The sequence below is a fragment of the Eulemur rufifrons genome, chromosome 8, assembly GCF_041146395.1.
Source record: "Eulemur rufifrons isolate Redbay chromosome 8, OSU_ERuf_1, whole genome shotgun sequence".
Taxonomy (NCBI): domain Eukaryota; kingdom Metazoa; phylum Chordata; class Mammalia; order Primates; family Lemuridae; genus Eulemur; species Eulemur rufifrons.
This window is the reverse complement of record NC_090990.1, coordinates 19,708,387-19,728,008: the sequence shown is the minus strand read 5'-3', so window position 1 is coordinate 19,728,008 and position 19,622 is coordinate 19,708,387. Positions and strand designations below refer to the sequence as shown.

The 19,622-nt window shown below is 41.3% G+C and overlaps 1 protein-coding gene across 1 annotated transcript in view; it reads left to right on the top strand.

Annotated features, from left to right (window-relative positions):
- Nucleotides 1-4,883: 4,883 nt before the first annotated feature.
- Nucleotides 4,884-19,622, top strand: part of SRSF4 (serine and arginine rich splicing factor 4) — a 29,053-nt gene continuing 14,314 nt past the window's right edge. Inside the window, exon 1 of the mRNA XM_069479677.1 lies at nt 4,884-5,146. Coding sequence (XP_069335778.1) covers nt 5,040-5,146 — 107 coding nt within the window. The 5' untranslated portion in view covers nt 4,884-5,039. The remainder of the gene's footprint in view (nt 5,147-19,622) is intronic.

The following is a 19,622-nucleotide window of genomic DNA, read 5'->3' as shown; positions in this document are numbered from 1 at the left end:
GAGTCAAGCATTACAGACTAAGAGACCAGATTAAGCAAAGTTATAGAGACAAAACATTGGTGTCAGAACCTAGCTAACAAGGTCTGCCCCACATTATGTGAGCAGAGGTGGTGTCTGTTAGGAACCTCTTTCAAATATAGCTGGCATACATCCTGTACTTTTTCTTCACCTTCCACCTGGCTGGGATACAGACATGATTCCTGGAGTTTGTACAGCCATCTTTGACCGTGTTAAAAACAGGACAGCAGCAAGATCAAAGCCTGGCTCCCTGACACCCAGAGCTCCACCTGCCTACCTCAGGACTACTGTACGTGAGAAATAAGCTTCTATCTTATTTAAGCTTCTAACCTCTGGAGTTTCACTGAACCTAATCCTAAGTGATAAAAATTCATTATATTGAAATCAAATCAATCAATCTGAAGCTGAGAAAGTGGATTGTGGCAGTTTATGATTCCCAGCTAAGGAATCTGGACTTTATCCTGTTGACAGCAGGGAACAAAAAATTTCTGAGCCAGAAGATCAGAACTGTGGTTTGGAAAAATCCCTCTGGCAACAGGTTAGGGGACAATTTGGAGGAGGGAGGAACTAAAAAAAGAGAAAATCAGAGACTCCCAGCCTCTGAACTTCAGATAAATAAACCCACTCCCTTCCTCTAAATTTCGAAGACCAGTTAGGGGTTGCCAACATTTAAGAGGCCAGCAGAGGTAAAGGGAACTGAGACAAAGCATAATGTCAAAAGAGAATCTGGCTTAAAATCATCTCTTCTATTCTTTACAAGTGCAGGAAATTGTTTTTAATTTTCAGACTCCATAGTCTCTGTGGAGTTGGGACAGCTCTTCTGGCCCACTAAGTAAACAGTATCTTTTTTAAATGGCTAAAGGAGGAACCCTTGGCTCCAGGAAATTAAAAGAAGACAAGGAGACATTACCTCCTAAATCAAAACTTGAGCACACCTGAAGTCCTGAGGCTTCATGACTGCTGCCTCTCTTCTGGGACCACCCACCCTGCGACTACTTACAGCCACTGCCATAATATTGATGAATGTCTTGTGTCTTGGGAGATGAGGTAATTAAGCCCGATTTCCTCAGGGGAAGACTGAGGCCCAGAAGAAAAAGGTTCTTACATTAACCTGTGTGTGCCAGGCATTGCTGTCCTTGTGCTTGGAAACTCAAAGCAACACCTGCCAGCTCCATGTTTACTGGCAGGGGCCATGGACACTGGGTCCAGCCACAGCAGCTAAAAATGGTGCAGAAGAGAGGCGCGGTCCTGACACAGCAAGCATCTGCCTATATCTGAAGGCAGGAACATTCCTGGTAAGACAGCAGGGCTAGACTAAAGGTAAGTGGGAAAGAGACATTGGCACCTTCTGAAAGGGAAGAAAGAAGCCTTCCTTATGTCCATAACCCTTCGCAGTATACAAGCACCTTCATACATGCGTCTTCATTTGATTTTCACAACTTTCCTATATCATTGAGATGTTAATATCACCACTTTACAGAAGCAGCTGCTGAGAGAGATGAAATGAGTTGTTCCAGATCACACAGTAGTTGGCAGAGTTGGCTTTAGAAGCCAGGTCCCCTGACCCTGTCTGGTCACCAAACCAGACAGTCCCAATTCTTTTGGCCCCACAGTTGGCCTTGGAGCTCCGTTTATCCTCAGGACTTCTTGATACTGTTCTTGACATGTGAACTGTCATTGACATGTCAACGGGAAGAGTTCATATTTCCCTGAGTCTCATGAAAAAAAAAAAAAAATCAAGAGGCCATTGAAGTAATTCAGGTAAGAGATCATTCATTTATTCATTCAATAAATATTTTAAACATTCATTATGTGAAAGGCACTGTTGTAGGTACTAGGGATACAGCAGGAGACAAAAACATGGCCCCTGATACCACCACAGTTACATTCTAGTGGAGGAGAAAGACAGTGAATAAATAAGGTAGTTACACACGATATAGTGAGTGCTGTGAAATATGATGACAGAGGATATTTGAGATAAGGTGGGCAAAGAAGGCCTGAGGCCTGAATAAGGAGCCAGCCATATTCCAAGCAGAGGGGACAGCACATACAAAAGCCCTGATGTGTCAATAGTATGAGGCCTCAACTAGGTCAAGAAATGGGAGTGGAGAGAAGTGGCTGAATTTGTGAATATTTAGAAGGAATAATAAAAAGGACAGACTCAATGTGGTGGTTGAAGGTTGAACTTTGGCACCTTGCTGGATGGAGAGGTGCCACTCCCTGAGGTAGAGAATTCAGGAGGAAAAGCAGATTTTGGAGACAGGCATTTCCCTTCTATAAGGCTCTTCCCATCTGTACAATCAGTTGGTTGATCAGACCATAACAACCAAGGTTAGTGCTAATTCTTAAGAATGTTATCATCCTCATGCCTTATTGAATTCCAAATGGATTAAAGATTGCAATAGGGGCCAGGGGCATGGTGGCTCACACCTGTAATCCTAGCACTCTGGGAGGCCGAGGCGAGCAGATTGTTTGAGCTCAGGAGTTAGAGACCAGCCTGAGCAAGAGCGAGACCCCGTCTCTACTAAAAATAGAAAGAAATTATATGGACAGCTAAATATATATATATATATATATATATATATATATATATATAGAAAAATCAGCCGGGCATGGTGGCGCATGCCTGCAGTCCCCTACTCGGGAGGCTGAGGCAGGAGGATTGCTTGAGCCCAGGAGTTTGAGGTTGCTGTGAGCTAGGCTGATGCCATGGCACTCTAGCCCAGGCAACAGAGTGAGACTCTGTCTCAAAAAAATAAAAAAAAAAAAAAAAGATTGCAATAGGGAGTGTATATTCAGAGCAACTTAATTCTATGCTCCTGGGTGGCCATCCTCAAGCTTTGGGCTCCACTAAACTCTGTACTTATTCACTTAAAAAAAAAACGATTGCAATATAAAAATAAGTCTTAAAAGCAACAGAATAAACCATGGGAGATTTTTTTCTTTAAAGCTGAGTGAGGGGCTGGGTGTGCTGGCTCACATCTGTAATCCTAGCACTTTGAGAGACTAAAGCAAGAGGATTGCTTGAGGCTAGGAGTTCAAGATGAGCCTGGGCAATAGCCAGACCCTGCCTCTACAAAAAATAAAAAAATTTAGCCAAGCGTGGTGATACACGCCTGTAGTCCCAGCAACTCAGGAGGCTGAGGCAGGAGGATTGCTTGAGCCCAGGAGTTGGAGGCTGCAGTGAACTATGATGACACCATTGCACTCTAGCTCCAGCAACAGAGCAAGACCCTGTCTCAAAAAAAAAAAAACAAAAAACCAACAACCAAAACCAGACAAAGCTGAGTGAGCAAAACCTTTCAAACTACAACACAAAATCTAGAATAGAAGAAAAATAAAGGATGGATAATTCGATCCCATAAATACCTATTGTTTTTGCATGACAAAGCCTAGGCAAAGTCAAACAACAAACTGGGAAGAAATATTTGCAACTCATTTGACAAAGACCTGATTTTCCTAAGATAAAGTGAGTGCCTATGAATCAATAAGAAAAATGGGCAAAGGATATTAACAAACACAGGAAGGAAAACATAGCTTAAACTTATGAAGAAAGGTTCACTCCACTCAAAATAAGATATTTGCAAATTGGACCACCTGGAGATACCATTTTTCACCTATCAGATTGACAAAGATCAAAAAGTTTGATAACATAGTGTCGACAAAGATATGGGGAACACACTTAGGAAGAATTGAGCAATATCTATCAAAACTACACATGCCCACCACCCCCTTTGTATATACAAGTTCCTTCACTACAGCTGTTGTACTAACAAAAGGTTGGAACCAATATCAATTTGGTTAAATTACTGTGTATAAAATGGTATATTATGAGCCATAAAAATAGTCCTGAGGAAGATCCTTTTGTGCTCTTATGGAATGATTTTCAAAATATATTAAGTACAGAACTGTATGTATAGTATCTATTTATTTCATATAGGTAAATTAAACCTCCGGAAGGACATTTAAGAAACTGCCTCTGGGGAGGGAAACTAAGCGGCTGTAGGACAGAGAAGGGAAGACCTTTCACTTTGTATCATTTGAACCTTGAATTATCCTTTCCAATAAAAACAAGCAAAGAAACAAAATTCCTTCGTGGTTCTAGGTAAACTGCATTTAAAGCTCAGTATTTATTGAGCTCCTACTCCGTTCCAGATACTTTTCCAACCACTTCCACATCCACTAGCCCATTTAGTTTACCCTGGTAGTCCACTGAGAGGGGCATAAATTATTCTACTTTTACAGATTAGAAAATAGGTTAGATTCGTCAAGTAATTTACTCACGCCTAATCTAGTTCCAAAGCTCCAGCCTTCTCCACTTCTCACAGCTTCTATTTAAGCATAGTGTCCTATCTTAAAAATAATATTGGTATCATTTATTGAACACTTAACGATGTGCTGAAACAGTATTAAGTGCTTTAAATACCTACTCATAAAATTCTCAAGGCAACTCCGGAAAGTAGGCATTACTATCCCTTTTTACAGAGAAGATAAAGGAGGCTCAAAGGCATCACGCCCAAGGTCACGAGTACATAAACGTTTGGAACCCAGACTTCATTCCAAAGCTCCTGCTGTAAAATAGAAACCACACCCGGTTCAAAGGACAAAAGCGGGAACGCTCGCTCTACGCCGGAAGGCGCGGACACTTCCGGCGGGAGGGGAGAAACAGGCTGCTGAAGGCAAGCTCGCGAGAGGACGTGCCGCAGCACCGCCTATGGATCACGTGGCCCCGCCCCGCGCCGGCGCGCCCCCGGGTGCGCCCCGCCCCCCAGCCCTGGTCAGGCGGGAAGCGAACGCGCGCTCCTTCCCGTTACCCTCCGCCTAAGGGAAGGGCGGGGGAAGCGGAGGCGCGCGCTCGCGAGCTACGTGCTCGCGTACGTCGCCCGGGTTCGGCTGCGTCGGTCCCGCCGCCCGCCCGTTGCCGCCGCCGCCGCCGCCGCCGCCGCCGCCGCGCTCTCGCTTTGCCGGCCGCCGCCTAAGGGGGGCTGGGGCCCGGGCCAGCCACCACCGCCGTTGCCGGAATGCCGCGGGTGTACATCGGCCGCCTGAGCTACCAGGCCCGGGAGCGCGATGTGGAGCGCTTCTTTAAGGGCTATGGGAAGATCCTGGAAGTGGATCTGAAGAACGGGTGAGGAGGGCGGAAAAGGGGCCGGCCGGGTGGGGACAGAGCCCCAGTGGTGGCGAGGAGTCCGCGGGGACGGGAGAGGGACGCCTACCCCGCGCGAAACAGCTACCGGCCTGGTCTGGATCCGCCATAGTGGCGGCGCCTCGGGGGCGCGGGTAGGCCCCGGTTCCCACTGCGCCTGCGCGGGTGGGGGTGGAGGAGGGATAATGGAAGCGATGGTGAGGATCTGAGTGGGACCGGGAGAAGAAAAACCCGAGTGGGGTTGGGGGCCTGGGCGGGAGGACACAGCTCCGGGGCGACCGGGAGGACTGGGTTTTCCCTTTCCAGGTCCTGGACTGAGGCCTGGTTTGTCTCCGGGTAGAGACCGACCTTTCCCGCTCTTGAGGGCTGCTGGAAATAAACAGGATTTCCTGCTCTATTTTCACCTCTTCCCCAGTCTAATGGATCAGACAGTCGCAACGCGTCTTTCCTGGGAACGAGAGCTCTGTAGGGGGGGCCCTTTTAGACTTGCCATGTGCCACACTCTTTTGGGCGGGAGACTCCAGTTTGAGTAGTCTAGTGACAGTTTCGAAAGTATCGTCTTGCCATGCTGAAAGCCTTCCCCGTTCCCTCTGCAAGGGTAAAGTCTTAACTTTTTATCTTTAAGACTCCGTGCAGAGTTTCCATGCTGTGGTTTCCGTTCTCCATCTTGCCAAAAAAATTGCTTTGCCGTTGTACAAATTTTTAGAGAATAGTGGCCACCCTGGCTAGTATCTGCGTCAACTAGTTAATGCAGGCGGAGACACACATCTCCAAATTACTAACTTACTGCCTTCCCCCTGCGGTCTGTTGTATTCCTAATCTACTTTAACAAAACAGGGCCAGCAGGAATTACAACTTTTAGGGAAAACAAATGAGGAATCAGGCCTGGAGAAAATAATCAACAGGGAAAACTGGAAACCAAGAAATATTAGGTAGAGCTTGGAAGGCATGGATATAAAATTAAAAGGACTAGGGACAACATTTTAGGGCACTAAACCTTGGATGTTAGAGGAACCCTTGACTTTTAAAAATAAAATCCCTCCACTTTGCAACAGGTCTGATATACAGCTACAGCTTACTCCCCAGTGGAATACTAGCAATTGACACTTGAGGCGTTTTCAAAGATACTGAAGTATAAGTTGGACATTTGAGAAAAATTGTTAGCTACCATATTCTCAATTGTTTTTTAAGTTTAAAAATCCATTTCTAATTGATCATTAGGAAGGATCACCCTCTGAGGACATTGTCAATAAAGTGTTTATGAAGAATACTGATTTCTTTTAGAGTAAAAGGCTTAGAAAATTACTCATTTTGTACAATAGAATTTTCGGTTCTTAAGGAATAAGTTGGGGGGTGTTACTGTGCTGCATATATGTGAGAGAGTTAAGACTCCAGTTTTTTCAGAGTCCAACTAAGTTGACAGAATAACTGTTACGGGAAAAACATGGGTTTTGAAGTCAGATAGGTCTGGGTCAAACTCTGACTCCACCATTTACATCTATGGACAGTTACTTCTCTGAACCTGTTTCCTCATTGACATGGAAAAGGAAGATTAGAGGTAATAAATGTAAAGCATTTGGCTTACAGCAGTAAGTGGTAGCTATAATCAAAGGGATTTGACCATAATCATTAGGAGACAGCTTGTTAGTGTTTGATAACATTAAGCATATTTGGTGAGGTCTTTTCTAAGGTTACTCAAATGATAGTAAATAGGAAATGATGTGAGTGTTAATGAGGAAACTGGTTAGTCAACCAAGTGTATTGCTAGACCAACATTAAGATGCCTACCATGTACTAAATAGGATTGGGGAAGGAGGCAGGAAAACAAGTTCAGTTCTTTAACATAAATTAAGCATTTTGACATGTGCGTTTTGAATTAAGAAATGCTTTGCTCTCTTTGAACTCAAACGAGTAAAATTTAGAATGGTTTGCTTGAAAATATTTGTTTGAAATGGGTTTTGAAGAATGGATTGAACAGGGCTTGAAATGAAGAAACTATGTGGCAATAGTATATGTCGTAATTGGTAATGAGTATGAGATCCAATAAGGAGCATTTGTGAGAAATAATCTAGCTTGGATTGAGCTTTATGAAGGATCTATAAATTTAACAACATAAAACAGAAACAACAACTATTAAGCTTTTACACTAAAAGTCAAAATCAATAGGTAGAAATTCAAAGGTTTTGAAGGGAAGAATTCAGCAACCCAGGAAATGGTGAGATAAGAGGAGAGAACCTTCTGAGACCCTGAATACCTGGGTATCTTTTAAGGAATTGTTCATTCTTACAATTATGCTGCTCAACCATTATATGTATGAAATCTGTCACTGAAAGTCAAGGTTGAAATGAGGAATGGGAAGTCATTATAAGGATTTGAAGACAGGCGTGACAATCTCCAAACAGCACAAAATATGACCTCCTGGCATCATTCAGGAAACATTGCAGAGGAAAATGATTTCTGGGAAGAGGACCAATGGTAAAGATGTAGTTCAAGCAAGATTTGGCTATATGGCGTAAATGCAAGAAAGTCTGAAAGGAGGGAGTAGGTTCAAAAGGAAAAGATGGCGTAATTTAGCTATATGTGTAAGCTTATACTCCTGAAACTGAGGATAGTGGATCTCCCTACTGAGAACCATCTTTGAACATGTAGATTGTGATTAATAGTAATTTAAACTCAAAAGCAGACTTTGGATGGATAGGGCTTTGAAAAATTGCTGGAGTTCAAATTTGTAGAAGTGAGATGTATCAATAGAAATGCTAGGCTGAAGGGTTTTGGGTAAAATTTAGAATTAATTAAATAAGGTGTAAAATACTTGTATAATAGAAAGATGACAAAGTGAGGAAGAAGATGAGCTCTCCTAGGGAAATTTAGTGTCCAAGAAAGGATTCTATGGACCCTCTTGGGATTTGGAGAAGAGGTATGTATGCAGTTGTTCATTACATGCCATTTTATTGTGCCAGGCAACCCTAATCTAGATTGCTTCTGTCTTAGAGAACTTCTAGAAAGGTGGTTCAGTTTGGGACCACAAACATGATGTAGACCTCCCAGGATATAGACTATTCCAGATCCCATTAGGGTCTCCTACATTCCTACCTGCTGCTTAAACTTCAGCAAGAGCCACTCTGAGGAGGGGTGAGGAGGTAATCCTAGGTGTGTGTCCAGAAAGCGACAATATTAGCAGCACCTGTTAATAGCTTTTTAGCTCTTTGGTAATTTTTGCTCGCTTTGTGTATGGATTCTATGGGTTTTCTTTTTTATTAACAAGCCACTTCATGTAATGCGTAGGTTTTTTTTAGTTAACAATGGTATCCTTTTTGCTGTAAAATCTTGTGGTGGCTTCAGTCATAGATCTTTGTATCTTAATTTTTCCATATTTTAGTTAATGAATAAAACTTACCACATTATAAGATTATTTTACCTGGAAAGGTAAATCCCACATCATTCAGGGTTTGATTTATTTTTTTTTTAGTTGATTAAAGTCATGAATTAAAACTTTCAAGAGAAACTCTGAAACTATAAATTTTAGAACCTGTGTTTCACATTATAGCAAAATCATGAATAGTCAGAATTTTCAGAGGATGTTGAGGTCTATTTCATTGGGTTGTCATGATACTGATTATTGCCAGGAAATTTTTGTTTTCACCTTTGTTTAAAATTTCTTCAAGTGGAATGCATCTTAATTTTTTAAATATGTAGTTTGACTCAGTAAATCAGGTTTTTGTTCTGCATGTTCCTGATCGCTGAAGAGCATTGTTTGTTAGGCCTAAGATACCGAGAGAAATCTCTGCCAACTCCAGAACCTACTCAGGGATTTTCTCTTTTGACTACTGAATCCTTGACAGGGGCTTGTTTTAATTTTTCTTTTCCTTTAAAGGGGGGGGGATAAAGGAAATATAGTTTAATGACCCAGGTTGTTGATGCCTGGTTAGTTGAGGTCGCGAGAGAGAGAGAGAGAGAGAGAGAGAGAATGTATATGTGTGTGGGAGAGAGAGTGAGAGAGAGATTACCTTCATCCACCACCAAGTGACAGATAAGTGCTTTATCATTTTTATGCTAATGGTATAATTAATGGATGACAGGAATAACAAAGAAAAAGCAAACACTCATAAACTGTTTTGCCAGCCTCAGGAATAATGTCCCATTTGAACCCACATGTACCATGCATTTGCGTCTGTGTTAAGAAAGGTAAGACATTTGGTTCTGGATCAATTTTATGATTAAGAAGAGATTAAAACAAAACAAAGTTTTGTTTAAAGGACTGTTTGAACAACTCTACGTAAAGACTCATTCTTAATTTGCTTTTTAACATTTCAAAGTAGCACATATTTATTATAAAAATTTTACATGTTTATTATAAATTTTTTTAATATAGTGGACAGATAATCCAGAGATGATACTGTCAGCATTTTGGGTACACGATTTTGGCTTTTTTCTCATTCACGTGCATGTGTGTGCATATACTCTCTTTCTCTTTGGTTTTTCACTATTCTGTGCGTATATAATACTAGCGGATATCCTTTACATAAATCTTTGTACACATTTATTATTACCTTAAAGGGGACTTTTGGAGTCAAAGCATATATACTTTTTTTTAAGGATTTTGCTAGCTATTGGTTTCTATTAACCTCTAGTATTTATATTTTCACCTGCCATGTTTAAGAATTCCTATTTTTCTGAACTCTCCACTACCCTTTATTCTAATTTTTTAAAAAATATTATTTATTTTGTAGAGACAGGATCTCACTCTGTCGCCCAGGCTGGTCTTGAACTCCTCATCTTAACCTATTGACTGCAATGTAAGCTTTATTTAACTCACAGTAGTTTTGAGCCCAGGGCTTCGTGAAGCATATGTATCTCACACATCTCTTCACCTTGGGAGCCATGTGAACTGTTTTTCAAGTTGCGTATAACTCACGCACAGAAAACAATAAAAAATAACAAATTTTTCATTAAATTAGAAAGGATAGTTTTGTTTTCAAAGTTGTTATTCTATTTTTGTAATAAAATACCGTGGCCCCAAGGAAAAAATTTTTTTCCTAGTGTGGCAGTCAGTGTGTTAGATGATCCTCCCACCTCCGCCTCCCAAAGTGCTGAGATTATAGATGTGAGCCACCACACCCAGCCTAAATGATATTTTTAAAATTAAAATGTTTAAAATTAGCCTGTAATCTTAGCACTCTGGGAGGCCGAGGCAGGAGAATCAGCTTGAGCTCAGAAGTTCAAGACCAGCCTGAGCAAGAGTGAGACCCTATCTCTACCAAAAAAAGAAAAATTAGCTGGGTGTTTTGGCACGCACCTGTAGTCTGAGCTACTCAGGAGGCTGAGGCAGGAGGATCTCCTGAGCCCAGGAGTTAGTGGTTGCATTGAGCTATGATGAGGCTAGTGCACTCCAACCTGGGTGACAAAGCGAGAGCCTGTCTCAGAAAAAAAAAAAAAAAAATTATATATGAGGTCATCTTGTGGCTGAGGCTCTTCCATTAGCCTACCAAGCAGAATAGATTCAAGAATTTTTTTAAAAGTGACTTTTTGATTAGAGAATAAATGTAGGTTCATTGTATTAATAAATAATTTAGATAATATGAAAAGCATAAAGTAAAAGAGAAGTATTACTGAGAATCCTTATAACATAGGTTGTCTTATGTGCAATTTCATGTCTCTTTCTACTTAATTTATCTCTGTATTTTTTTCTATTACTTCAGAATCTTCCTTAACATTTTAATAGCTTCGTTAGAATCCATTATATGTCTATATCACAATTTACCCAGCCATTCTTCCTAGGTTGTCGTTTAATTCTTCCTGTTATAAATAACCCTGTGTTGGATGAAAACTTTGTTTGCATTTTTATTATGCATTTAGGACAGATCCCATGAAATAAAATTCATGTGTTGCAGCAGGAATGAACATATTTAAGGCTCCTAATGCATACAGACATACAACCACATAACTTTGCAGAAAAGCTGCACTCGTTAACACTTGTTCCAGCAGTGTATGAGCATGCCTGTGTGGTGGCTACCTCACCAGCATCGAGCACCTGTATTGTGTAAAATCCTTGCTAATTTAGCAAGTGAAAATGGCCTCATGTTTTAATCAGGAAGTTTTTCTTAAAATGAATAATAAATAATGAGAAATAGGACTCTGAATTAAGTAGCATCCCATCATTGTTTTATTAGTAGTATTACTATTACAAATGTGATCAAATTGTTTTTGTACTGAAGTTCCTTGTTGAAGTCAACCCACTCCCAAAAGATTTATTTTACTTTTTTTCCCTAAGACATGGATCATTTAAATTTTTTTTTTTTTTTTTTGAGACAGAGTCTCACTCTGTTGCCCAGGCTAGAGTGAGTGCCGTGGCGTCAGCCTAGCTCACAGCAACCTCAAACTCCTGAGCTCAAGGGATCCTCCTGTCTCAGCCTCCCGAGTAGCTGGGACTACAGGCATGCACCACCATGCCCGGCTAATTTTTTCTATATATATTTTTAGCTGTCTATATAATTTCTTTCTATTTTTAGTAGAGATGGGGTCTCGCTCTTGCTCAGGCTGGTCTCGAACTCCTGAGCTCAAACGATCCGCCCACCTCGGCCTCCCAGAGTGCTAGGATTACAGGCGTGAGCCACCGTGCCCGGCCGGATCATTTAAAATTTGTTTGTCATTTTGAAGAAGTCAATGCCAAGAGACTATATTGAGATTTTGTTACTAGCATATATTGCCCTGGTTTAAGACCCCACCGTACCCCCGTCCCCCACACATATTTGTCCTGGTTTCCTGGTCAGTTTGTGGTATGGCTAACCATCATTTGTAATTATTTGACTAAATCATTTTAAACCACTATTGTTTAGTTTAATATCTTACTCCTCCCTCATTGAGGTATTGTATGAATAAAAGGGCCATGTGAGGAATTTGTCCTTTCTTAAAAGATAGGCACAGGATGTAAACTGGAAATAAAATGTGATTTGGGTTCCTAGTATTTTTGGATGCTTCCCGGTAACCTGAGCAGAAAATTATACTTTGAGTTCCTCAGAAGAAAGGTGCTCCAAGCATCTGAGAGAATACTGTTGGGAGTGGTATATATAAATTTGTAAGCTAACACTTATATCTTAAAACTTTAGAAAATAATAATGCATTTGTTTGATTATTTTTCAATTGAGTATATCAAAGTGCTTTACAAACAGGTGGTGTCCCTAGTTTGTGCTGATGGGGAAATTAAGGCATGGGATGATTGAGTGACTGGCCCAAGGTTACAAAATGAGTTATTGACAACTCTGAAAACGGAAGAATTTTTTTTTTATTCACATACCAGATAAAAAGCCTGGGCAGTGGCAGTCAAAGCTTCTCTCATGCTGTTTCCTTCCAGATGGTTTGGTCTTGTCCTTTTGGTACTTGCCTCCAGTGGTGAGAGGTAGTTCAGGTTTCCTAGCCTGTTCAGCCTTTAGTCTCTGCAGAGGCTTATGACCAGCTGGCAAGTTACCACCAAAAGGGAGGTAGATGGAAGTTTTTATGATGATGTCCCTGGACGGAGACTGCTTGTGATTCTTCTCCTCAGGCTAATCTTTGAAGAGCTGCAAGGTGGTGTTAGCTTTGTCATGGCTGGCTGGGGTAGGATTTGTACAAGTAAATGTTCTCAGTCCTGTTGTCATTCCTAGGGCCATCTGGTCTTGAAACCTGATGATGAGAGATCAGATTATGCCCAGAATTTGCACGCCCATGTTTTGAGGAAATGCCCTGCATGACTTCCTGGGTGTTGAGGTGAAAGTCTGCCGGGCTGGAGGTCTCTGAGCTGCAGGCGATACTGGAAGAAACACTTAAAAGACCCTTGTTATTTTTCCACCAGGTCCTCAGCCATGTCTTTAGGCCTGTATGCCAGAAAGGGGGCCTTCATGAACAGAAACTTCCAAGACTTCAAGAGCCGGGGAAGGAGGTGGGAGCGGTGGGGCGAGGGGACTGGAGGAAGGAGGTTTGAATTCATCCTTCCGGAATGAAGGGGGTGAGCAGGAGCCTCAGGCAAGGGAGTCAGGAACCACAGACAAGAACATTGACTTGAGAAAATTGTCCATGTGGTTGAAATGAAGCTATTGACACATTAATTTTTAAAGAATTTGAAAAATTCATCAAAATATTTAATTAATGGCCAATTTCAAGAGAAGGGCATCCCCAAGAAATATATGGGGAGTGACATCTTTAACCAGAAATAAAAAGAAACAGCAGCCCACGGACCGGGGCAGTTAGGAGGGACAGTAGTCCCTTGTACAGCTGAGATGTCCCAGATGCATAGCCTTTATGAGGCTTTAACACCTGGCAGCCTGCTCATTGTATTGTTTTAGAGGTAAGTATGAACTGGTTTTGTTTGTAGCTTGGTGTGGAATCAGGTAGTGCTGTCTGCTGAGTGTAAACCTTTATTTCATTAAGTAAAAGTAACAGATGTGGTAATTCTATTTTATATCCCAAGTGTTTTATTCTAAGTTGGTGATATGACTTTCATCTCTTTAGTTTTTTCAAATTGGGTTTGTTTGTTTTTTGAGACAAGGTCTCGCTCTGTTACCTAGGCTAGAGTGCAGTGGCATCATCATAGCTCACTGTAACCTCAAACTCCTGGGCTCAAGGGATCCTTCCAAGTAGCTGGGACCACAGCTACCATGCTTGGCTAATTTTTCTATTTTTTGAAGAGACAGGGGTCCTGCCATGTTGCTTAGGCTGGTCTCAAACTCCTGGCCTCAAGCGATACTCCCGCCTCTGCCTCCCCAAAGTGTTGGGATTACAGGCTTGAGCCACCAGGCCTGGACCCAAATTGTTTTTAATTTGTAATTGAGTCTTTGTGAACCATAGCATGTCATCAGGGAATGGTTGACTCCCTTTTTTGTGAGATCTTTTAATTTCATTTATCCTTAGTGTTGGTAACTGTCAGAAAATTGAAATGGATACAGGTGATTGTGTTTGCCCCCCTTCAAGGAAAGCCATGTTGATTTTAAAATATCAAAATGCATTTCATTATGATGGGGTTACTGTTGTTATAGTTTATCCACAAACTATTTGCAGGTATGTTGCTTTCTGGGTAGTCCCATTTTATAGGCTAGGAATAAAGTGGCAGCCTAGTAAAAGTGAAGTAGCTTAGCAAACTTAGTTCATTTTTGACACGGTTCTGGATGGTTGAAACGAGTTGGCAGATAGGGTCATATAACAGCTACAAAGTAAGACAGATTTGATGCAGATTCCTCTCAGCCTCCTATTCTGCAGGGATTTTGTTGTATTGCTTACTTTTTAGGATAATGCTTGTTTCTATTCTATTTTCCTCATGTCAGTATGTGAATATGTATTACTTTAAACATAGCTGACATCTGCAATGTGGACTCTACCATGGGCTTGAGTTTGATTATTTCTTCATAATTAGAGGGGTTTTTTTAACAAATGGTTTACTGTGTCAGAAAGGAGGATCACGAGTTCAGTTTTCCCACTAATATATTTATTTGTATGCTCATTGCTGAGATATAGTTTTGTTAATGATTTATTACTTTTTTTCCTCTGTCTTCCTAGACTAGCATTAAAATTTTGATTATTTGTAGGTTCGGTTCCATTAGTAGAAAATAAATGTTCGCAGTTATTGGTGTCAGCACACAACAGATGCAGAAATGATATTTTCTTGCCATTGAATATTTCTCATAAGATGCTGATATTCACGTGGGCATTTATCTTCCACACTACAGCACATAATTTAATGAAACTGATTCTCTGTGCTCCTACAGCTTGTGATCTGATGGACCACTTGTTTCCATTGGTGTATAGGAGACAGTAGTACATTGTGGCAGAATGTAGGTTTTAGGTTAGGACCTGGGTTTTGAAGAATTCCGGATGTTTGGGGGTTAGCTTTGGCAAGTTATTAGACTGCTCTTTGTTTCTTCATCTGTGAGATAATAGCAGTAAACCTCAGAGTTGTGAAAATTGAATGGATATAATGTGTGTGAAGCACTTAGCATAATGCATGATATATAGTAAGGCATGCAAAAAAAAATAGGAGTAGTTACCATTACAAAGGAATTTGAAGAAGGAAAGAGTCCTAGTGGGCTGGAGTAATTGTTTTAATAATTTGTAGTTAATCAAAATTAAATCAGATCTTGGATTCTTATCATCTACAAAATACTTTTTTGGTTGCTACTATAATCCTTGCATAGTTGGAAGTCTATAAACTTTCTAGTATTTTTTGATTTCTGGCCCATTTTCCCCCCACCATTCATGCTTATATTCATAATTTTTGGTCTCAGTCACCATTTCTTGTGAAGCTAATTAAATGCATTCTTAAATACATAATATTGTCAATATCCATGTACATTCACCATGTCTAGGTCCAAATCTCCATTTACTCTATGGTGACGTAATTTTTGCCAAGGCTTAGAACCAAAGACAGACTCTAGGGGTTGATGTGGGACCTCCAGAATGGGGATTGCACAGAATAATCTTATTTTTCCTCTATTCTTCTAGTCTGTTATGTTCTGAACCCACACATGTTTTCGGAAGGACCAGATGGCTGACACTGGCTAATGAGAACCAAAAGACAAGAGTGAAAGTAACCTGGTTGTCACATACCCCAGCTTAGAGGTGCTTCACCCTGCCCCAGGATAAATTTCTTTTTCCTCTGGAGACTTCACCCTGCTGTATCACAAAACTTTACTACAGCCTGGCTTATCTGAGATTAGGATCCTTAAGTCAAGCAGTAGCATTTGTCGAATGAAAAAGATTATACTCAGGACTGAGAGAGGAGGAGAAGCATCTGCCTTTAAAAGGCAGTGGAACCTTATGGTTTAAGGCTGGGGATTTAGAGTCAGAGGTCTGGGTTCAAATCCAGCTCTACCACTTATGAGCTCCTTCACAATGAACAAGTTGTTTAGCCTCTCCAGGCCTTAATCTCTCGTTGTAAAATGGGAACAATAATAAATAATGCATCCTTCACATTTCATTCGTGAGGAATGAATGAAATGTTATGGATAAATTATTTACTGTGTACCAGGCACTGTGGTAAATACCCAACAGAGGTATTAGCCTTTGTTACTGTTATTAAAGAGCTCCTAATCAAATTAGAAGATTAGCACAAAGAAACAAAGGCTTAAAAAGCCACAAAAACATTCCCATGTAAAACAGAAAATTGAGTAGAAAGTGCTAAAATAATTGGACTCAGGCAGGTTTCTTGGGCTTCACATAGTCAAGGTGCTCCTGGTTTAAAGAATGACATAAACAAAGATACTTAGGAGTCATTATAAACCTACAAGCAAAAGACATTTAGCAGCTGACTTTCCCTCTTACAATGTAGAGACAAGTTGACTAAGTAAAAATAGCTATAACCTAAAGTTATGTAAATCAGTCAAAAGTAGAGGCAGTCTGAAGGTCCAGCAAAATGAGGAAACTGTAGAACTTGGCAGTAGACCCAGTGGGTGACCCGAGAGTAGTCGGAAGTGATTACAAGGTTGTTGGGAATGAATGGTCAGGGGATCCGGGAGAGAGAAATCATGAGGTAGGTTTTCTTCTTTGAAGGTGGGGAAAGATCAAGTGCAGACTGAGCTGTGGCCAACGTTTGCAGACCAGGAATCCACACTAGCTCTAATCAGAGAGCTCTTGGTGTGCGGGAACTGCCAGTTTGCCGACGTGAAAAGAGCCCCAGACTGGGTAATGGTGAGCCCTGAAGTCGCACCCCAGCTCTGCCACTCAGTGAGCACGGGTAAGTCATCCACCCTCTCCGGGTGGCCTTGATGGCCCTCCCTCCTCTGAGACTGAAAGACAGGGAGGCCAGAAAGCCCAGAGCAGCCTCCTTCCCATCTCAGGATAGGAAAGGATCTCCGGAACCTACTTCACATGGTAGCAGCTTCTACTTGTGGGTTATAAACAACCCTCTGTTACCAGGAAAGTCAAATTGCAACCATAATCACTGATCCCAAGCAGTAAATGTGACGGTGGTTAATTCTACTGTGAGGGCCTGGCTGCTGGTTCCCTGGAGTGTTGCACACCTGTGCAATCGGGGCAGTTACACTATTCTCATTCACAAGCTTTTTCTCTGAGTTGGCCTCATCTGAGCGCTAGAGTTGGTTGCAGAAGTGTCTTTCTATAGTTTTCCAAGTACTTTATGCAGACAACAAGAATTAACTGGTTTTTATTACTGTCCTGTCCATGTGTCCTAACTTTTTTCACCTCATAAGACCAAGTTGGCTGAAGCATGGGACCAACACTGAGTGCTTTGAAGGAAAGCTGTTTGATTCCTGTTCACTGAATGCCATTTCTTTCAGGGTAGATTTAAGGGCTCTGCCCTTAAAGTACAGTTCTTCTGACTCTAGATTGAGGGCTCAAGCCACCCCGTGGGTTAACTTCAACAGATGAAAATTTTTCCTTGGCTACAGCAACATCCCTAATCCTGACCAGCCATGGAGAGGTTCGGTTCTTACAAGGAAAATGAGTGAATGTGGGAATGGCTCACCACATTGGGAAAACAAAACTCACATCCTGCTGATGGTTGGCTGAGGACTGTCATGTCCACATACAAAGAAAAGCATGTGGCACAGTTTTAGGACAAAGGTGAGCAGAGATCCACCGTGGAAAGGGGCACATTTTTCTTATAGAGAGATCATCCAAGGCATGCCCCTCGGTAAGCAGTGTTGGTGGGTGACCGTGGTCACACGCATGGAGGCTTGCTTTCCCTTGCTCCTCATATCCACTCCCCAGCAGTTTCTGGTACTGAGCACCCCTTTAGTCACACCCTGCCCAGTTAGCCATTGATCAGCTTATTTCTAGAGCGAGTCATACACATCATTGTTCTGGGAGGACTTTTTCTCCAGCCTCCCTGTTCAGTGAAGATGTTTGGAAGACAGGTGACTCTAAGCCATTCTGAAAAGGGTGAGATAACTACATCCTCTTCAGTGGAACATACAGAGAGAAGGGCAGGCATAGTGGTATTTGGAACCATTGGTATAGGCTATTAGGATCAGAGAAAATCTGTTTTAGGAACAGTATGAGCTCAGATGATAATTCTTGGGTAAAGAAGTATGGTTAACATTTCTAAAATTGAGGTCTTCAATAAAAAACTAGCCAGGCGTAGTGGTGCGTTCCTACAGTCCCAGCTACTGGGGAGGCTGAGGCGGGAAGATTACTTGAGCCCAGGAGTTTGAGGTTGCAGTGAGCTCTGATGATACTACTACACGCTAGCCCAGGTGACAGAGCGAGACCCTGTCTCCAAAAAAAAAAAAAATGTGGTAGTCATCTTGGAGTACCTTAGTTTAAGAGACATTATTCCAGTTCTACCTTTTCAGAGTTCTGGCCGATAGCCTGAGCAGTACATTAATAGCTGTTGAATGAGGAAGAGGAGAGCATTGGCAACAGGATAAGAATGGACTAAAGTTTAGAACAGCCCATGTGATTTAATCTGGCTTTTGTTTGTGGTGTCCAGATACCTATCTATACTTGGTAAAAATCATGGTTCCTACGTTTTTTAGCAGGAAAATGATAGCAACTTCCCCATATTCTTTTGACTCGATTTGTCAGGATAGAATGTGACCAGAAGAAAACAGTATGAGGAAAGACAGAACAGGTTGAGTATCCCTCATCTGAAATGCTCGGGACCAGAAGTGTTGGGATTTGGAAGGGGGCGGAATATTTGCATCATACTTACCGATTGAGCATCACTAATCCAAAAATCCAAACTGCTTCAGTGAGCATTTCCTTTGAGCGTCATGTTGGCACTCAAAAAGTTTCAGATTTTAGAGCATTTCAGATTTTGGATTTTCAGATTAGGAATACTTAAACTGTAGGAGAGAAACATTGAAGAAAGAAGTTTTTTCTCTTAATCAAAGAGTATTATATATTGACTAGTAAGGCCAGACTTTTTATTCTTTCATGTACATAGAGGAGAAAGATGAAAGGGTGTGGCATCTGAGAGTAAGATGAGGCTTAAGGAGGGCTGTTTGTGTTTTTGTCAATCCCTGCTATGGCTGGGTTTTTAAAATTTGCCTTAGATTCCTTCTCCTGAAATCCTTCATTCTCTTCATTCTTGTATTAGAATTATTGAAAGATGGTCTTTGGTTTTTTTTTGTTGGTTTTTTTTTTTACAAGTTATGCATAAAAAACTCTATGCCTCAGTTTCTTCATCTGTAAAATAGATAATGGCGCCTGGCTCTCAGGTGCTATGAATATTAAACAAGGTACCATTGCCTAGTATAAGAGTATTTAGTCAATGTTAGGTAACATTTATTATTTTTAGCTAGTCTTCCTTACTTGGGGGACCCATTACTTCTATGTCTTGAATGAAATAGAGCTAGCCTTCAATTAAACCATATCTAAATCAGCAGTAATTTGGTAGACACAACCAACCATGCTGTTCTGGTCTTTGCTTTACTCTCAGAACAGGGGTCCCTATCAGGTATGGTTTGTTGTGTGGGAGGATATTTGTTTTGATCTTAAAACCGCCTCCTGCCACCCGGGCATGTCTGTGTCA